The following is a 21,067-nucleotide window of genomic DNA, read 5'->3' as shown; positions in this document are numbered from 1 at the left end:
GAGTCTAGGAAATGCTTTTTTAGAGGTTATGAGTAAGCCCTAAATAAAACTGGGGTACTGTTACTGGGCTTCTGAATCAATATTAAGATAGACTGCCAGTGTAGTCTTTGTACTCCAGAATTTGGAGTTGGCTTTTGGTAGAGTTCTAGTCTTATCCCTGGCACTGTCCAGCCATGTGACTTTGAGCTAAGATTCCATCACTAAGCCTATATTTCAATTGCAAAATTAAAAAAAAATGGATTGAATGATTAATTTTTTTTTAATTTATTGATTTTAGAGAGACAGAGAAAGGGAGTGAGAGAGAGAGAAACATTCATTTGTTGTTCCACTTAGTTATGCATTCATTTGTTGCTTTCTGTGTGTGCCCTGACCAGGCTCAAATCCACAACCTTGTGTTTCAGGCTGATATTCTAACCAACTGAGTTAACCAGCCAGGGCCTAGACTGAATGATTTTTCAAACTTGATTGATTTTTAGCAAGAGAGGAAGGGAAAGTGAGAGAGAGAGAGACAGAAACTAGATCTGTTCCTACCTGTGTGCTGACCAGGAATCAAACTGGGAACCTCTGTGCTCTGGGATGATGCTCTACCCATCTGCTCTATCCATCCAGAGCTGGACTGAATATTTTTTAAGTTTCATTCTAACATTACATAAGTCTTTGAAATTGGTCATATAAGGTAAGTATAGTTTTCATAAAAGATAAAAGGTCTTAAAGAAAAGTTTATGCAAGATGTCTGTCAAATGTCTTAAAATTGATTTTTGTAATTGAAAGATTAATTTCAAGCTTATTCATAAATACAGTTTCATTATATTTTTCAGAATGCTTTCTACATATAGATATAGATGACTTTAAAATATGCTTGAAAAAAATATGAATTCTAAATAATACTAATGTATACTGGATAAACTTGATATTTATTTTATAACAAAAAATTTTAATAAACATTTGAATAAACAACTATCCCATTTCTCACTTTTTATATACATTAATTATGGGCTCATTTCTCAACTTTTGACCTGTTTAAAAAATTTAATATGTGTTCTTTTTTTTTTTTAAATTTATTAGCCTGACCAGGCAATGGCACAGTGGATAGAGCTTCAGACTGGGATGCCGAGGACACAGGTTCAAGACCCCGAGGTCGCCAGCTTGAGCACGGGCTCATCTGGTTTGAGCAAAAAGCTCACCAGCTTGGACCCAAGGTCGCTGGCTCCAGCAAGGGGTTACTCGGTCTGCTGAAGGCCCACGGTCAAGGCACATATGAGAAAGCAATCAATGAACAACTAAGGTATCGCAATGTGCAATGAAAATCTAATGATTGATGCTTCTCATCTCTCCGTTCCTGTCTGTCTGTCCCTGTCTATCCCTCTCTCTGACTCTCTCTCTGTCTCTGTAAAAAAAAAATAAAATTATTAAATGAGAGGAGGCAGAGACAGACTCCCACATATACCCCCACCGGGATCTACCTGGCAAGCCCCCACAGGGCAATGCTCTGCCCATCATGTTGCTCTGTTGCTCAGCAACCAAGGTATTCTTAGAGCCTGAGGAAAGGGCTGCTGAGCCATCCTGAGAGCTGGAAGCCAACTCGATTGAACAAATCGAGCCAAGGCTGTTGGAGTGGAAGATAGAGAGAGAGAAGTGGGAGGGGGAGGAGTGAAAAAGCAGATGGTTGCTTCTGTGTGCCCTGACTAGAAATTGAACCTGGAACTTCTACACCAGAGGTTGGGAATCTTTTTGGCTGAAAGAGCCATGAACACCACATATTTTAAATGTTTTTTGTTTTGTTTTTTTTAAATTTTATTTATTCATTTTTAGAGAGGAGAGAGAGAGAGAGGGAGAGAGAGAGACAGAGAGAGAGAGAGAGAGGAGAGAGAGTCAGAGGGGGGGGGAGGAGCTGGAAGCATCAACTCCCATATGTGCCTTGACCAGGCAAGCCCAGGGTTTCGAACCGGCGACCTCAGCATTTCCAGGTCGATGGTTTATCCACTGCACCACCACAGGCCAGGCCAAACGCCACATATTTTAAAATGTAATTCTGTGAGAGCCATATAACGACGCATGTACATTACGCATTATCCAGTTAAAATTTGGTGTTGTTCCAGAGGACAGCTGTGATTGGCTCCAGCCACCCACAACCATGAACATGAGTGGTAGGAAATGAATGGATTGTAATACATGAGAATGTTTTATATTTTTAACATTATTATTATTTTTCTTAAAGATTTGTCTGCAAGCCAGATGCAGCCATCAAAAGAGCCACATCTGGCTCGCGAGCCATAGGTTCCCAGCCCCTGTTCTACACGCTGAGCAGACACTCTACTGCTGAGCCAACCAACCAGGGCCATGTGTTCAAATTCATTTACTACTGCTTATCTCCCATATACATTAAAGTCTGTGCCTTCAAGAAGCCTGCAGTTTATTATTGGGAGTACAGTAATAAACAAATAGGTATATAATAAGGCAGAAAATAAGTGCTCTGAGAGGGGCTTTGTGTGTTTGGTGTTTGGTTGGGAGGAGAAGCAGGCTTTCAGGAGGCCATTTGAGGTAAGCCTTGGAGACTTGGATGGGTCCTGGTGGGAGTGGTCAGCTACAAAGGCATTCTGGATGAAAGAAAAAGAGAGGTCAGGTGACAGAGAATGTTCCAGTGGTAGATGAGGTTTGGTGACACAGCAGACAGATTATAGTATTTAGGGTCTAGTAGATCTAGGACTGCATCCTCAATCTGCCACTTGCTAGCTGAGACCTTAGGCAAGTCTCTCAGCTGATTTGGGTCTCATTTTCCTCATCTGTCTCTTCATAGGAGACAAAACCACCCTCTTCATGGGGTTGTTGTCTGTATTGAATGTATATATGTTGTGTCATCTGCAATAGTTTAGACAAAAGAAACTGCCACAGGACATGGTTCTCTGTGCTTCCATAAATAACAGGCCCCTTCTCCTATATGGATAACTGATATTGTTCCTCATAATTTTTCCATTTGTCAGATCTTATTGTCCTCAGCAGCATTTTATATTAAATCTGATTCTGTTTCCCAACAAAGACAGTGATGTACTGAAAACCAACTAACATTTTTATGGAAAAGAAGTTGCATAATAATGAGATTGAGGAAGGGGCATACCTTAGTGGCCTGGCGATTGTGGCATTTTTGCTCCCAGAAACCACCACTAAGGATGAGGAATGCCTTGAAAACTGCTATTCCTCCAGATACCCAGCCTCTTTCCCCCCTTCCCCCCTTCATTCCCATCACCCAGCTTGTTAAGTTGACCTCCTAAGTAAAGCTGCATTCCAGCCACGGCTTTCCATCTCCACCAACCCCCCAGCACCCGAGTCCAGGCTCCTCAGCATCTCTCTTTGGGATTTCTCCTGACCGTTCTTCTAGCATCCATACTTGCCTCTTTCTCAATCCATTTTCCCATACAACAGCAAGAGTATTTATTTTTGGAACTGATTTGATCATGTCAGTTCCCAACCTACAATCATTCACTGATTTTTTAAAATTTATTTTTTAATGAGGGGAGGGAAGACAGACTCCGCATGTGCCCCAACTGGGACCCACCAGGCAAGCCCACTAGGGGGCAATGTTCTGCTTATCTGGGGCCCTTGCTCCATTGCAACTGGAGCCATTTTTTAGCTCCTGAGGTGGAGGCCATGGAGCCATCCTCAGTGCCCGGGGCCAATTGAGCCATGGCTGCAGGAGGGGAGGAGAAGAGAGAGAGAGAGAGAGAGAGAGAGAGAGAGAGAGAGAGAGAGAGAGAGAGAGGTGGAGAAGCAGAAGGACACTTCTCCTGTGTGCCCTGATTGGGAATTGGACCTGAGAACCATCCACACGCTGGGCCAATGCTCTACCACTGAGCCAACTGGCCAGGGCCATTCACTGATTTTGGATCCAGCCCTTTAGCTTCCTTGGTCTCATTTGGTGCCTTCTCTCCCCTTGCTCTGTGGCTCCTGTCACCTTGCCCTTTTTTGCTGCCTGGAAGGAATCTTACTTAGTTCCTCTGGTTTGGGGACTTTGGCATGTATTCCTCCATCTGCTGGAATGCTCTTCCTCAACTCTACAACCAGTATCTTCTTATCTTTGAGATTTTTTTTTTTTTTTTTCATTTTTCTGAAGCTGGAAACAGGGAGAGACAGTCAGACAGACTCCCGCATGCGCCCGACCGGGATCCACCCGGCACGCCCACCAGGGGCGGTGCTCTGCCCCCCCAGGGGGCGATGCTCTGCCCATCCTGGGCGTCGCCATATTGCGACCAGAGCCACTCTAGCGCCTGAGGCAGAGGCCACAGAGCCATGCCCAGCGCCCGGGCCATCTTTGCTCCAATGGAGCCTTGGCTGCGGGAGGGGAAGAGAGAGACAGAGAGGAAAGCGCGGCGGAGGGGTGGAGAAGCAAATGGGCGCTTCTCCTATGTGCCCTGGCCGGGAATCGAACCCGGGTCCTCTGCACGCTAGGCCGACGCTCTACCGCTGAGCCAACCGGCCAGGGCCTATCTTTGAGATTTTAGTCATCACATTCTCCATCAGGCCTCGGACCATCCTCTCCATTTCACGTCCTCTCATAGCATGGAGCATTTCACCTTCAGGGTCTTTCCTTTGTTTGTAAGTATGCATTCATTTGTCTACTATAAATGCCCACCCCAAGTTGGAAGAATCATGAATCTCTGGCACCTAGGCCAGTGCCTGGGACATGGTCGGTGTTTAATTGACATTGTTGAATCAGGACAGAGGCTGCTCTGGGATATAGACCTTGGTGCTTCCTCCTGCCACTCTTAGCCATTGTCCTCTGACCTCTCTGTCTGAGTTTCTGGAGGGCTGCACACCCTTTAACAACTCCTTCATCCACTTTATTATCTTATGCATTTATTCAACCATTGTTCACTGAATATGCATAGACACCAGGTACTTTGCTTGGTACTAGGGCTATAGTGGTAAATAAAACAATACCTGCCCCCAGAGAGCCAGGGGCACTCAAGGCTTTAAGTTAGTAGAGCAACATGGTTAGAACATTAATTTAGGAAGATCACTCTAGCTACAGAGAGGAGGGTCCATGATTGGAGAGGCCAGACTGGAGCCAGGGAGACCCAGATGAGAAGCTGGTCTAGTGATCCAGATAAGAAATGATGAGGCTTGACTGGTGGTGGTGCAGTGCATAGAGCATGGACTTGGGACACTAATGACCCAGGTTCAAAACCCTGAGGTTGCCACTTGAGTGTGGTCTTATCCAGCTTAAGCTCAGGCTCGCCAGCTTGAGCAGGATCACCAACATGATCCCAAGCTCGCTGGCTTGAGCCCAAAGGTTGCTGGCTTGAGCTCAACATCACTGGCTTGAGCAAAAGGTCACTGACTTGAGCAAGAGGTCATTGGCTTGACTTGAGCTCCCAGTCAAGGCACATATGAGAAGCAATCAATGAACAACTAAAATAACACAACTATGAGTTGATGCTTCTCAACTCTCTCTCTTCTTGTCTTTCCTGTCTCTCTTTCTCTGTCTGTCTCTCTCTCAAGGAAAAAAGAAATGAGGCCTGACGAGGGCCACAGCTGTTGGAGTAGAGAGAAGGAGTACATGCAGAAGGATACACAGGTAGGAAACTCAGGCCTGGGAGTTGAATGTGGGTGAAGGAAGAGAAAGGGACCTAGGATAACCCTTAGGATCTCAGCTTGGTGATGCATCATTCATGTAAGAAAACACACAGGATAAGGAGCAGAGAAAGGAAGGAGAGGTAGTTGAGATGAGTTTGGGAAAACTTGGTTTTCCAAGCCATTTAACAGTTTCTATTTCTTTTCTTTTTTTTTTAAGTGAGAGTAGGGGAGATACAGAGACAGATTTACGCATGTGTCCTGACTGGGATCTACCCCGCCACTGTTGCCAATGCTCAACCCATCTGGGGCCATGCTTGCAACCAGGCTATTTTTAGTGCCTGAGGCAGAGCATCCTCAGCACCCAGAGCCTGGAACCAGTTGAGCTGGGGAAGACAGAGAGAGAGAGAGAGAGAGAGAGAGAGAGAGAAGAAGGGGGGAGAGAGAAGCAGATGGTCACATCTCCTGTGTGCCCTAACTGGGAATTGAACCTGGGACTTCCACATGCCAGGTTGATGCTCTACCACTGAGCCAACTGGCCAGGGCCAATAGTTTCTATTTCTAGAGTGATTAACCGGAAGCTTCATTCAGAAGAAACTAATGTTAAAAATAATCAGTTTGAGCCCTGGCTGGTTGGCTCAGTGGTATAGTATAGCATTGGCCTGGCGTGTGGAAGTCCCAGGTTTGATTCCCAGCTAGGGTACACAGGAGAAGCGCCCATTTGCTTCTCCACCCTTCCCCCTCTCATTTCTCTCTATCTGTCTTTCTCTTCCCCTCCTGCAGCCAAGGCTCCATTGGAGCAAAGTTGGCCCAGGCACTGAGGATGGCTCCATGGACTCCACCTCAGGTGCTAGAATGGCTCTGGTTGCAATAAAGCAGCCCCAGATAGGGCATAGCATCACCCCTAGCAGGCTTGCTGGCTGGATCCCAGTCAGGGCACATGTGGGAGTCTATCTCTCTGCCTCCCCGCTTCTCACTTCAGAAAAAAAAATTAGTTTGACTCTTGTTTGTTTTAAATTTACAAACTGTAAAATCCAAGTGTACAGATCTCCGAGTTTTGAAAAATGCATAGAATCAAGATACAGAATATTTCTATCATGGCCCCTTCCTCCCCCTAATTCCCTCTTTCCTTTGTAGTCAATTCTTTGCCAATCCTTACCTCTGGCAACCATTAATCTATAATTTTGTCTTTTTCAAAATATTACATCAATGGAATCATGCAGTGTGTAGTCTTTTAAGTCTGGCATCTTTTATTTACCATAATGCATTTGATTCACCCATGTTGTTATGTATATCAATAGTTAAGTCGACATTCTTGCTGAATAGTATTGTATTCTGTGGATTTACCACAGTTTATCCATTCTGCAATTGAGGGACATTTGGTTTCCCATTTTTAAGGACTACAAATAAAGTTCTTTATGTACAGGTGTTTGTGTAAGCATAGATTTTCATTTCATTTGAACAAATACTGAGAGTAAGATTGCTGGCTTGTATGGTATTATGAGAAAATATCAAACTGTTTACCAAAGTGGTTGACCCTTTTTACATTTACACCAGCCATGTTTGAGAGTTACAGTTGCTCTTCATCTTTGCCAGCGTTTGATAGCTTTTTATTTTATTTTAAAATTTTAACCATTTGAAAAGGTGTATAGAGGTGTCTCAAAGTGCTTGAAATTTGCATTCCCTAATGACTAATGATGCTGAGCATCCTTTCATGCACTTCTTTTCCATTTATTTACTTATTTATTTATTTTTACTGAGACAGAGAGAGAGTCAGAGAGAGGGACAGACAGGGACAGACAGGAACGGAGAGATGAGAAGCATCAATCATTACTTTTTTGTTGTGCATTGTGATACCTTAGTTGTTCATTGATCGCTTTCTCATATGTGCCTTGACCGCGGGCCTTCAGCAGACCTAGTAACCCCTTGCTTGAGGCAGCGACCTTGGGTCCAAGCTGGTGAGCTTTTGCTCAAACCAGATGAGCCCGTGCTCAAGCTGGTGACCTCAGGGTCTCGAACCTGGGTCCTTGGCATCCCAGTCTGACGCTCTATCCACTGTGCCACCACCTGGTCAGGCTCATGCACTTATTTTTCATCTGCATTTTTTCTTTGGCAAAGTATCTATCCAAATATTTTGCCCAATTTAACACTTTCGTTGTTTTCTTTTTATTAAGTTGTAAGAATTCTTTATATATTCTGAATATAAGTCACTTGTTGGATATATAATTTGCAAGTATTTTCCCAGCTTTTTTTCATTCTCTTAACAGTGTCTTTGCAGAGCGAAAATTTTAAATTTTTAATGAAGTCCAGTTTAACAGTTTTTTCTTTTCTTTTCTTTTTTTTAGTGAGAAAAAGAGACACACAGAGAGACAGAGACAGGAAGGCAGAGAGATGAGAAGCATCAACTCATAGTTGTGACACTTCAGTTGTTCATTGATTGCTTCTCATATGTGCTTTGACTGGGGAGGCTTCTACCAAGCCAGTGACCCCTTGTTCAGCCATTCACCTTGGGCTTCAAGCCAGCGACCATGGTGTCATGTCTGATTCCACACTCAAGCCAGCAACTCCATGCTCAAGCCGATTGAGCCTGCACTCAAGCCAGCAACCTCGAAATTTCAAACCTGGGACCTTGGTGTCCCAGGTTGACGCTCTATCCGCTGCGCCACCGCTGGTCAGGCAACAATTTTTTCTTTTGTGGACTGTGCTTTTGGCATCATATCTAATTTCTCTTTAACCCAAAGTCACAAAAATTTTCTTTTAGGCTTTTTTTCTAGAAGTTGTAGCTTTGCATTTTGAGCCATTTTGAGTTAAATTTTATATAGCATGTGAAGTATAGGTCAAAGTTCTTTTTTTATTTTGCATATGTATGTGCAGCTGTTTTAGTACTATTTGTTGAAAGATGTAACTTTGGCAAAATCTAATGGACATATGTGGGTTTCCATATGTTATGGAACATTTTGTTCATTGATCTTATGTGTATGTCCTTTTGCCAATATCACACTGTCTTGATTACTGTAGCTTTAGAGTGAGTTTTAAAATCAGGTAGTGAGTCCTCTTTTTCAAGTTGTTTTGCATATTCTAGTTCCTTTGCCTTTTAAAGTAAATCTTAGAATCAGCTTATTGGTTTCTACTGAAAAATCTGCTGGGCTGTGATTGAAATTATGTTGAATTGCTAGTTTAATTTAGGAAGAATTGACATTTTAACAATATTCAGTCTTCTAAACCAGTGATTTTCAACCTTTTTTTTCCATGGCACAAACACACACTAATTACTAAGGTCAGTGCCCCTGACTAAATACAACCATTTTTATCTCATGGCACAAATAAATTAGTTACTAAGGGAGAAGAGGTCAGGGTCCCTTTTTCTTTAGTAATTAGTTTATGAGTGCGTGAGAAACAAAGGTTGAAAATCACTGTTCTAAACCATAAACATGATACTGCCCTTCATTTATTTAGCTCTTCTTTGATTTCTTTCATTAGAGCCTTATTGTTTTTGACATACAGATTCTGCACATGTTTGTTAGATTTAAATCTATTGATATCATTTAAAAATATTATTATAGATGGTACTTTATTCCTATTTTATTTATTGATTTTTAAAGAGAGAGAGGATGAGAAGGAAAGAGAGACAGAAACTTTGATTTGTTCTACTTATTTATGCATTCATTGGTTGATTCTTGTATGTGCCCTGACTGGGGATTGAACCTGCAACCTTGGTGTGTTGGGATAGTGCTGTAACTAACTGAGCTACCATCTACAACCTATAAATGGTACTTAAAAAATTTTAAATTTATAATGATTTATTGCTAGTATATATAAATACAATAGATTTTAAAACATTAACTTTGTATCCTGCAATCTTGATAAATTCATTGATTAGCTCTAGGAGATTGGAGGTGGGTAAATTCCAGGGAATTTTCTACATAGATGATCATGTTGCCTGCCCATAGAGAATTTTGTGTCCTCCTTTCCAACCCATCTTTTTTTTTTTTCTTTTGCCTTACTGCACTATTTAGGACTTCCAGTGTAATCTTAAATAAGAATGTAAAAGCATAGATCCTTACTTTTTTTTTTTATCTTAGGGGAAAAGTGTGCATTTTAACCACTAAGTATAGAATTAATGTGTGCCATTAGCTGGCTTTTGTTTTTGTAGGTGCCCTTTATCTAGTTAAGAGAGTTCCTTTTTATTCCTAGTTTAAGTTGGTTCTTATTCTCTAATCATGTATGAAATTTTTTTTTTGTATGTTTCTGAAGTTGGAAACGGGGAGGCAGACAGACTCCTGCATGCACCCGACCGGGATCCACCTGGCACTCCCACCAGGGGGCGATGCTCTGCCCATCTGGGGCGTCGCTCTGTTGCAACCAGGGCCATTCTAGCACCTGAGGCAGAGGCCATGGAGCCATCCTCAGCGCCCAGGCCAACTTTGCTCCAATGGAGCCTTGGCTGCGGGAGGGGAAGAGAGAGACAGAGAGGAAGGAGAGGGGGAGGGGTGGAGAAGCAGATGGGCACTTCTCCTGTGTGCCCTGGCCGGGAATCGAACCCGGGACTCCTGCATGCCAGGCCAACGCTCTACCACTGAGCCAACTGGCCAGGGCCTCATGTATGAAAATTTATCTCAAACATCTTTATTGGCTTTTAGTGCCTGTGTTCCATATTGGGATTCTTTGGGTTCTTTTTTTTTTTTTTTTTTTTTTTTAAAGAGCGTCTTTGAATTATAAGATAAACTCTAGAAATGATTGGAGAAGTGAGTTGGACATTTTACTAATCATCATAATCGCCTCTCATTTTCTGATTGATTTTATCTTTTCCCACCTTCTCACTGAGTCTCCACAAGTCCTGGTGGGTCAGGTAATGTCATCTTTATTTAACAGGTGAAATATTGAGGAACCAGGGATGGTGACTTGTTCATATCCCTCAGTTTGATAATACCAGTCATAATCATGATAAAAGTCATTCTATGGATTTCCCTTAGTTAAAGCCCTGAAGTTCAGTAAGGGAAACGAAACACAGGATTTAGACTCAGGAAATCTCTTTAATGTCAATTAAATTAAAAAAATTATTGCATTGAAATTCACATAATAAAATTATTTTAAATAATTTGAAAGCTTATTTAAAAGTGGACAGTTCAGTGGCATTTAGTATATTCAAAATGTTCTGCAGCCACCATCTCTATCTAATTACCTAAAAATTTCATTACAGGAATTTTACAATTCTTATAGGAAACCTATAGCCATTAAATGGATACTCCCCAGTGGTTCCTCCCCCTGCAGTCCTAGCCCCTGGTAACCACCAATCTGCTTTCTGTCTCTGTGGATTTACCTATTAAGGATATTTCATGTAAGTGGAATCATACAATATGTAAACCTTATGTAGCTTCTTTCAGTTAGCATAATGTTTTTGAGGTTTGTCTATGTGGTAGCATGTATCAGTACTTCATTTCTTTTTATGGCTGAAAATCTTCCATTGGAGATATATACATATACCACAATCTGCTTATCCAACTTCCACTGGTGAACATTTGGATTGTTTCTGCAGCAATGTTCTTTTGGTATATGCCTAGGAGAGGAATTGCTGGGCCATATGGTAATTCAAGATTGAACTTTCTGCAGAGCCATCAAACTATTTTCCACAGTGGCTGAACCATTTTACATTCCCACCAACAATGTATGAGGGTTCCAATTTATTCACATTCTTGCCAACACTTGTTGTTTTCTAGTTTATTTTTATTCTTTAAATTACAGCCATCCCACTGGGTTGGAAGTAATATCTCATTCTAGGTTTTTTTTTTACAGATAGAGAGTCAGAGAGAGGGATAGATAGGGACAGATAGGAACGGAGAGAGATGAGAAGCATCAATCATCAGTTTTTCATTGTGGCACTTTAGTTGTTCATTGATTGCTTTCTCATATGTGCCTTGACCATGGGGCTATAGCAGACTGTGTAACCCCTTGTTCAAGCCAGTGACCTTGGGTCCAAGCTGGTGAGCTTTGTTCAAACCAGATGAGCCTGTGCTCAAGCCAGCGATTTCGGGGTCTCAAACCTGGGTCCTCCGCATCCCAGTTCAACACTGTATCCACTGTGCCACCGCCTGGTCAGGCTTGAGTTATTTTTTATATATGGTATGAGACAGGGGTCCAAATTCATCTAACTGTGGATATCCAATTGTCTTTGCAGAGAATATTCTTTCCTCAATGAGTGGTCTTGGCATGCTTACTGAAATTCAGTTGTCTATAGATGTTTGGGAGGCAGGCTCTCTTGACTCAGACTTCAGCAAATTGCTTAAATTTAAACTTTTATTTTCCTACCTATAAGATGAGGAGACAACCTCTTTCTCTCAAGTTGTCAGGATAAAATGAGACCACATATGGAGAGTGTCAGCCATACTATTGGGCACATTGTAGGTTCCCCAATGAATGGTAATTCTTTCCTTGATGCAAGAGATAGAGGCAGGGTAAGCAGTGTGACATCTATCATCTCTGCTTCTTCTCTTCCCTCATGTCTCCAGGTCACAAAAGGCCCTAGATACATAGAAATGTCTATTTCTGACATTTTGACAATGGTGAGGAGGGAGAATGTGATAGGGTAAAAAAGTGCTTAGCTAGATATTCAGGCAAACAAATGAAGTACTGGCCAGTCTTTAATAATTCAATCAGCATTCAATAAACATTTACCTAGTGCTGACTTTGTGCCAGAATCTGTTCTAGGTTCTGGAGTTACAAAGGCAAAAGGCTGCTTCTACTTTTAGAGAGCTTTTAGTCTAGAGGGCGAGACAGACTGTTAAAGAGGTAGTTACAAAACAGTGTAATAAGTCTCAGATAGAATGAAGCAGAGATTGCTGTGAGAGTGTGCAGGAAAAAAACAGTTCCATCAGAGAATTCAGGGAAGGCTTCTGGGAAAAGTGACACTAGGTATTAAATGATTCATAGTAAGAAGTATGAAGATGGACAAGAGGGAAAAGTATTAGTATAGGAAGCATCATGAACAAAGCTATGATGGAGTGGAATATATGTTCTTGGTTCTAGGACAGTGGTTGGCAAACTCTTTAGTCAACAGAGCCAAATATCAGCAGTACAACGACTAAAATTTCTTTTGAGAGCCAAAAATTTTAAACTTAAACTATATAGGTAGGTACATTCCTTATTGAGGTAGCGCCTGCATGTGGTATTTTGTGGAAGAGCCACACTCAAGGGGCCAAAGAGCCGCACGTGTCTCGCAAGCTGCAGTTTGCCGACCACTGTTCTAGGAGATGAGAAATATTTTAGGGTGCTTGGAACATAAGCTAGGGTGAGGTTGTAGGATGAGAAAATGGTTTGACTTTATTTAGATGGCTATTGGGGTCAGTGACATGGTCAGATTTATAGTTTAAAGGTTAATAGGGAGACCAGTATGGAAAATAAGTGATAGGGAAGAGGATGAGGCTGGAGATGGGGAGAAATGTAGTAGAGAGGATAAAGAGAAGGAAGATCAATAGTGGATTTATGGCAAATCAGATACAAGAGTGTCGGAGAACAGGGGCCTTGAATGGTCCTTGGATTTCTGACTTGGGGGACTTGGCCTATGGACCATCACTCAGGTGCAGACATTGAAATGAGGAGCAAAGTCAGAGAAGAAAGTATGATGTTTGCTTTTGCAGATGGATCCAGATGGAGATATCCAGTTGACAGACTGTATGTAGGACTGGAGGTCAAAAGAGAGTTGGAACAATGATGTCCAAAAAAAGCACACATTATTGTCTGGTTGGCTAAAGGGAGAAGTGGGTTTTATTTGTTTGCTTTGTTTTGTTCATGACAATTAAAATATTAATGAGTTTTATTTTAATATTAAAACTATAAAGAAAAACACAGCCCATAAGTCTGCTACTTAAATAACCCCTGTTGAAAGGGAGAGAGGACATATTGTCAGAAAATACCCACAGTTTAGAAAAGTATAAAATAAAAAGTACAGGCCTCCCCCAGTCCTCCACTCCCTTAACTACTGTTAACACTTTCTTGTGTTTCCTTCTAGGAAAACAAAATGCATGTATTCACTGCATTCTGTATATCCCCAAAGGGGTCCTGTGATACACAGTGTTTAAGAAGTCCATTTTATTGAGCAGGTTAACTTTCTTGTTGCTTTGCAGGCTTCCTGTGTCCTGGAGGAGCATGTCTGTGTAATCACTGGGGAGAGACAAGATCTCCATATCCCTAGCTCAGGTGTGGGGGCTGGCTCAGGGTAGGTGCTCAGTAAAGAATAACTGAATGAACTGTTGCCACAGCTTGGAAAGCTGGAGGCCTTTGCCTGTAGTTCCAGTTGGTTAAGTGACTTATTCAGCAATTGTTTCAGAGTCCTGGCTAAGTGTGCAGTGTTGTGTGCATGTGCATGTGGTGAGAGAGGAAGGGCAGAGGACTCAGCTCTTGGACTCACTGAAGGGTAGAGCTGGAAAGGCCAGCGACATTCTTCCACCTTCTCACTTTTTGAGGGGAAAACTGAGGTCCAGGTTGAGGTTATGATTTGCCTAAAGCCACAAGGACTTGAACAATTCACAGGAAGGAGTATGAATATGGACAAGAAGGGAAAATGTTAGCATAGGAAATGTCATATACAAAGCTGTGAAGTATTTAAGCCAGCACTGGAACTTCAGAAGGAGCACCTGGCAGCATATTGGAGGTGTTGTTAGCAACTCGTATTCCTTTCTACTTCTTCCGCTCCTGCCATAAAAGTAGCAACATTCCCCAACTCTAAATCTCCAAACAGAGGCAAGATTTTTCAGATGCCCTATGCAGGCCTTGACCCAAGCCTGTGTATAATGTGCAGGGTTGGTTGATATCTTGTGCCTACTAGAGGCAGCGTGGCTGGTGTAGGAGGAGAAGCACTGGACTGGGAGGGGGAAGCTTGGATTCCAGGGCCAGCTCTGCCACACTCACCATGCTGTTGTTGGGCCAGTCACATCTTCTCTGCATGTGGGGTGGGTCTAACTCAATCTCCAAGGTCCTTCCTACTATTCTTCCTCTCTAAATGTAATATGCTATATTTAATCAATTATAGAAAATCAATTTTTAGGATTCTGTGATTCTAAAATCCTGTTTTTTGAGGATTCTAGGGATGCTGCTTAAGGTATATAATTCTGTGCAGAATGCTGTGTTGTGAAACCTGTCAACATACATTTTTTAATTTGAGACCAAGGCCAAAGAGACCAGACCCTTACTTTCAGAGTGTGAAGCCACACAGAACCCCAAGTCACCAGCAAACAGTGCAGAGGAGGCAGGCGGAGAAGAAACACAGGGACCATCTCAGGGCCTTGCTGGGCCCTCCAGCAGCCTTGGCAGATATTTTGGGCCTGGGTGAACAACTCTGTTTTGCACAGGAGGAAACTGAGGCTCAGAGAGAAAGGAACTGAGCCATTGCTTCCAGTCGCCCTAAGTCTTGTTCTTTGTCCAGTGTTCTTTCTACACATTGGGTAGGGCTTCCTGCGACACTGCTGCCTGTGAGGGGAGCCCAGAATGCAGGGGAACCGGATTCCAGGCTTCAGAGGAACTTGGACGAGTGGGTTTCAACCCCCAGGGCTGTAAGGCTCTCTTAGGAGCTCGCTAAAAATCTAGAATCTGGGGCCCCACCCCAGGCAGATTCACAGATTCAACTGGAATAGTTTCTAGTTGGGTTTCTGGATTCTGTTTTTGTTTATTTACCTTTTATCCTTGGAGTTTGAGACCCTCTAGCCAGGGTTCCCCCCCCCCCCGCCCCCCGGTAAAAACAAACAAACAAACAAACAAAGAAAACACCACTAAAACAGAAACATAAGAAGACTTCGGTTCCCAACTTTGCTTCTAACTCGCTGTGAAATCTATGCGAGCTCTCCAGTGAGCGGGCTGGGTTTTGCAACAAAAACTTTAAAGCAGTTTCACATCTATTGCCTCCCCCTTAGCAGGTTTCACCATTCGCATCTGAGAAGAAAACTGACAGGGACAGGGGAAGGGTCCTGCCCCAACTACTAGGAGAGATGGGAACAGAGCCGGTTCCCTGACGTCCAGTTCTCTCCGCCGCCCAGGTCGGGCCAGTCCCAACGACAGAACCCAGCCTCTGTCACTCTGCGGCGCCGCCCCGCCGGCCTGGCCCACTCTTCGGCGGGAGGTCGGCGGACAGCGCAGAGCTTTGGTGGCTACGGCCTGTCAAACCCTCCGCGGAGCCCCGCCCAGACCCCCGCAGGCGAGGAGTCCCCGCCCTCGCGCCACGATTGGCCTCGGCAGGGCGGCCTCAGCGAGCCAGTGGTCGGAGTGGCTGTCGGGCAGACCTTGGCCCCGCCCCCACACCGGGGTGCCGTCCCGCAGGACGCCGCGGCCGCAGCGCCGGGTGCGGGGGCTGCGGCGCCAGTAGAGGCGCGGCGAGCCGTGCGCCCCGCGAGCTGCTGAGGCAGTGGAGAGGTGAGAGGGGGCGCGGCCCGTGGCGCGGGGTGGGGGCAGGCGCTCGGGGCGGAGATCCGGGGCTGCTGTCCTAGCGACTCAAATCTGGAGAGTTTTGGGATGGGGCGGGCAGCACCACCGGGAAAGGAGAGTTTGGGGTCCCCGGGCCCTCGTTCCAGGAGGGGTGATGAGAGGGCCGAGGCTCTGTGGATTGGCACGCAGCGCGCGTGTGTGTGAAGTGTGAGCCAGTGCGGTTGCTAGTGTTGTTCAGTGTCTGAGAGGGTGAAAGAGAGAGTAGTTTGGTACGTTGTGTCCCCGAGTGTGCATTTGCGTGTGTGTGTTGTGCGTGGGAGTGTGCGTGCATGGGCGTTAATAATTGTGCGGATTTATGAACGCGAAGGGTTCAGTTTCTTGGCTGCTCGTGGGTATGTGAGCCTCGGTGTGCCTGTGATGGGTTCGCCCCACGGGAGTGAACGCCCACCCTCGGACTCCCAATTTCTCAGCTTAAGTGGTCGTGGGTGAATCTTGGAGGGTCTGCGCCTGGACTTGTGGGTGCGCAGTTCGCGATTCCTGCGCGCAGCCTGGTCCCAAAGAGCCCCCGAGGCCAGAGCCCTGCCCCAGGAATCCTTGTTGCCACCCACTCCCTTTCTTACCGGGTGACGCAGCACAGGCGCTCTTTCCTCTCCAGGCCTCAGTTTCCCTATTCGTCTAAGGAGGGCTGGTGTTAGTGGAGGATTTGAGTGGGAGGGTGGCGGGACTTCGGAGGCTGCGCTTTGACGGCGAGCAGCCGGGGCCCTCTACTCTCCAGGGAAGAAAAGCGTAAGCCTCTCCTGCGCACAGAAGGGGCTTTCACCCAAGATCAGGTGGGTTAGTCAGGTTAGGGTAAGTGAGGTGGTGCTAGCCTATTTTAGGGTGAGGAATAAACCGAGGAGTGGTGACCTGCCCAACATTCGGCCGGGGAGGAGAAGGGAGCCGCTCCCCTTATTCTAACACTTCTGTGCTCTCTCCTCTCCCCAGGAGCCCGGCGCGACCCTCATCTGTGCGCCCCGCCCCGGCGCCATGCACTGCGAGGTGGCCGAGGCGCACTCAGAAAAGAGGCCAAAGGAGGCCCCCGGCGCTCCAGGTCCCGGCCGTGGGCTCGCAGGCCTCGGCGCGCACATGGCTTTCAGGGTCACCGTGGGCGGTGGCGGCTGTGGGGATGGGGACTCGCGTGACCTACTGTCCCGGCCGTCTGCGCCACCGCCTCGCGCTCACGACCTTCTCCGGCCCCGAAGTCCCCGAGACTATGGTCCATCCAAGGCTGCGGCCATCGGGAAGGGTAAGTCTGGCCCTGCCAACGTGCCGGGCCGCGAATGTGGAGAGATTTGATCTGCCTGCCATCGCCACCGCACGCCTTTGTAAGAATCCTCCGGAAAACTTGGTGGCACTTCTCCGGAGGTCATCATTTTCTCTCGAGTTGTTTGGAACTAGCCTGTCATTCTAAAGGGATGCCTGTTTAGGAAGCATCTAATTTAAACTCAAAAAGTCTATTTTGGGGAAGTGTGTTTAGAAAGGTCAGGTTCCATAATTTTGCTTCTGTATGTTTCTGATAAAATTTGTGTGAAACTTGTCAAAATCTTCTTGTATCATATTATAAATTGGGGTGAGTAGCCACTGGAGTGTCTTTTCTCTCGGAGCTGGCTAAAGGCATATTTTGAAGTATTCCTGTCTCCTTAAATAACAAAAACCAGAGGCTTTCAGCAAGACCCTTCCCTCTTAGGATCTCAGTTTCCCTATCTGTCAAGGAAGGCGTTAATTATACCAGATGATTTCTGGATTCCTGATGGAAAATTTTTGAGTCTATGATTTAGCCTGAGTCAAGTTCTTACTTAAAAAGTTGCTTTTCTGTACTTGATGATTCAGAAGCACAGTCTTTGGTAAAAGGTTACTTTGCAATACTCTTCTTCTATCCAGTGAGGCCAGTAGGTTTAAGGTACAGGCCCCAGTCTAGTTTCTGGGCTCAAAGTTAGTGATGATGCCAGGATTCTCATGAACATGTTCTCATCATGGTTAATTATTATTGAGCCATTATTTATAAGTTTCATGGCTGACAGATAATTAACCAGAAATTGGGGAAATTGTTAAGGCTCTGTGCCACCTGCCCCCCCCCCCATTTCTTCCCCCCACCCCCAGGAGAAAAGAACCAAGGTTTTGAGCTTTCATTATTTTGGGATTTGGGGCCTCTTGGTTCTACTTTCAGATGACTCTCAAGGAAGGCAAAAACAGTTTTCTTTTATCACTCCTTTAGCATCAGCCCCAGCAGCTTAGGGAAGGTAGGGCAGCTTACTTTTAGAGATGAGATCGCCTGGGTAAAAAATACCCAACTTCCTAATTCAGGGACTGGCAAGATGAAATAAACATAAACAGTTTTTTTTCTTTTTAATGAAAACACCTGACATCGTAGGAGAGCACTATTTCTTATTTTAAACGTCAGTCTTTTTTTCCAAGAGACAGAAATCATATTTCAGAGGAAAGATATGGAAAAACTACCTTTAGAGTATTAGTGCTGATAGAACATATGAGATACTCTTATACTAGAGAGAGAGGAGTTCTACGCAGCAGGACATGAGTAATGTTTGCTGCCCTGAGCAACCTGGCTTGCCCCATAAACAATCCTTCCTTATCATTTTTGATTTAAAAAAAATGGGCCCTGGCTGGGTGGGTCAGTGGATAGAGCGTTGTCCTGGCACTCTGAGGTTGTGGGTTGGATCCCTGGTCAGGGCATAAACGAGAAGAAACCAATAAGTGTATTACTAAATGGAACAACTAAGTAGAGTGTGTTGATGCTTTTCTCTCTCTCTCTCTGTCCCTTAACCCCCTTCTCTCTCTCCCCATTCCTCTTTCTGTCTCAAAATCAATGGAAAAAAAATTTTTTTTTTTAAATTGTAGTTGTCATCTGAAAATGGATCCACAGATCTAGTGAATGTCTACCAAACATAGCCTTTGTTCTACGCCATGGTTAGAGATCTTTCATCTAGATGCTTTGTATACGATCTTCCTCTTCCCTTTTCCAAACCTCAATTATTTTTATCCATGTACTCCCCCCCAATGTCTAAAACATGAGATTTTAAAATTAGGATTGTATTTGGAAAGGACAGGAGAGGATAAAAGGATGGGAGGAAGAACCTCTTTCTATGTGCCATAATATGATCGTCTTGTTACACTTTTTTAAAGAGGCTTCTGAACTGTTTTCTTCAGTCTACGGCCAGGCTGGTAGGGTAGGATTTATTAAACCCACTTGAAAGTTGAAGAAACTGAGGTTTGAGGATGGGGGAAGTGTTTCACATGTAAAAGGCTACCCAGCAGGTCTGAGTGGGATTCCCAGCCAACCCATTGTCCATGGACCTAGACTTGAAGAGGTTTCCAGAGGTTTCTGACCTGGTCTCTGTCTGTCTAGGCAACTTATTCCTCACAAGTGGCCTGAGAGAAACTCGGAGCTCTGGCAGCCCTCTCTTAGAGTGCCGTAAGGAAACGGCACCTTGTTACTGCCTGTATTCCCACCCAAATATTCCCCCAACCACGTAACCCTTTGAATGTTCGGTATTTAGATCCAAGTCTGAGGCTTATTGGAAACAGACAGATAGAAATACCAATTGAAAAATATTTATTGACTGTGCTGAAAATTGTAAGACCCTGCTACAGATGATCTGTGGGACCTCGGGGGAAGTTATTTCATTCTTTGAGCCTTAGTTTCCTCATTTAAAAATCTATTGGGAGCTTTACTGTAAAAGACTGAGGAGAGCTAGTGATAGAGTGTGAAAGGGCCGCCTCGGTGCCTGAGTATTTGGGGAGTTTTCTCTTGTAATGTGTTTAATGTTCTCAAAACTCTGGTTTTTTATTTGCATGAGAGGTAATACTGCTTACCTCTTAGGGTAAATGAAACAATGGTTTTGAGAATGCTTTATGAAAAAGGTAGGAGTTTCTTTTATTAATTCGTTCAGGGCATCATGGTAGAATCAGTGATGCTTGAAATAAAGGAGATAAGATGAAGAGGGACAGAGGTTTGATTTTTAAATGTTGACTGTGAAGAGCACTAACTGGTGTGCTAGCCAGGGGAAGCTGAGAGGAGCCAAGCTTCACGTCTTTTGTGGCCACTGCTGCCCAGTGACCTGAGAGAAGACAGTATTGCTTGGTCTGGAATCAGGTTTCAAATGATCTGCCTTCTGCCTTGGACAGACCCTAAGCCGAGGAAGGGAGCGAGCTCTTGAATCCGGCAGCTTATCTGTAAATGTTGGGGTCCTCTGTGTTTCCAGATCTGGAGTCAGGAGGCACTGGGGATGGTGCGACGTCATAGACTAACATTATCATCATTTACAATAAGAATCATGATCTGTTTATGGCAGAGTCCCGTTTATCCAGATTCCAAACAGCTGGAAAGGCCAAATTACCAGATGCTGCGTTTTTCTTTTTTATTATTAAACACCCGACACTCTGCTTTTGGAAGTCCTGACAAGCAAAGAAGGTAAACATCTGGGCTTTATGGAGGCGGACAGCTTTGTGGCGATGGCCTGATGACTCTCATTCCCTGTGCACGGAGCTTTACAGTTTTCTGCGTGTGTTTCCACACACTCTCTCATCTGCCCTCACGCCAGCTGCGCTCTGCCTACCTTGTGAGCTGTCGCGGGGGAGCAGATGTAAAGCACAACGCAGGCTGCAGAGTGCTGGGCGGCTACTCACTCTTATTACTGTGAGTCCCATTTTATAGATGAAGACATTAAGGTCCAAGGATGTGCTCAGAGCTACGGACAGTAAGTGGCAGTTTTCAATGTTTCCTGTTGCAAATATTTATTTCTGGTTCTACAACTATTACCTTCTACATGTGTGTGCTGTCGGCCAAGAGCTGGTGTTCATCATGGCCTCCCAGTCATTCCCAGAGAATTAAAAAAAAAAAAAAAAAAAAATATATATATATATATATATATATATATATATTTGTTTTGAGTCTTTGGAAATTGGTAACTAGTATTTATGCTATCATTAGAAAAAGTCTTAGTTTACCAGATGAGTCTATTTGTCTAGAGTTATTGTTCCCAGACCAGACCAGATAATAAATGCATTTTTTAATTCACAGAGACTCACTGGG

The 21,067-nt window shown here is 44.3% G+C and overlaps 1 protein-coding gene across 5 annotated transcripts in view; it reads left to right on the top strand.

Annotated features, from left to right (window-relative positions):
• Positions 1-15,830: 15,830 nt before the first annotated feature.
• Positions 15,831-21,067, top strand: part of GLIS1 (GLIS family zinc finger 1) — a 250,381-nt gene continuing 245,144 nt past the window's right edge. For 4 of the 5 annotated variants that reach the window (XM_066376329.1, XM_066376330.1, XM_066376326.1 and 1 more), the window contains exons 1-2: positions 15,831-15,966; positions 16,963-17,263. In XM_066376329.1, coding sequence (XP_066232426.1) covers positions 17,005-17,263 — 259 coding nt within the window. In that variant the 5' untranslated portion in view covers positions 15,831-15,966; positions 16,963-17,004. Of the gene's footprint in view, positions 15,967-16,702; positions 16,809-16,962; positions 17,264-21,067 lie in introns of those variants that run through there. The other variant, XM_066376328.1, reaches the window with a different exon arrangement.

Source organism: Saccopteryx leptura, chromosome 3, assembly GCF_036850995.1.
Source record: "Saccopteryx leptura isolate mSacLep1 chromosome 3, mSacLep1_pri_phased_curated, whole genome shotgun sequence".
Lineage (NCBI taxonomy): Eukaryota > Metazoa > Chordata > Mammalia > Chiroptera > Emballonuridae > Saccopteryx > Saccopteryx leptura.
Note: the sequence above shows the minus strand (reverse complement) of the source record. Positions and strands in the feature narration are given on the sequence as shown.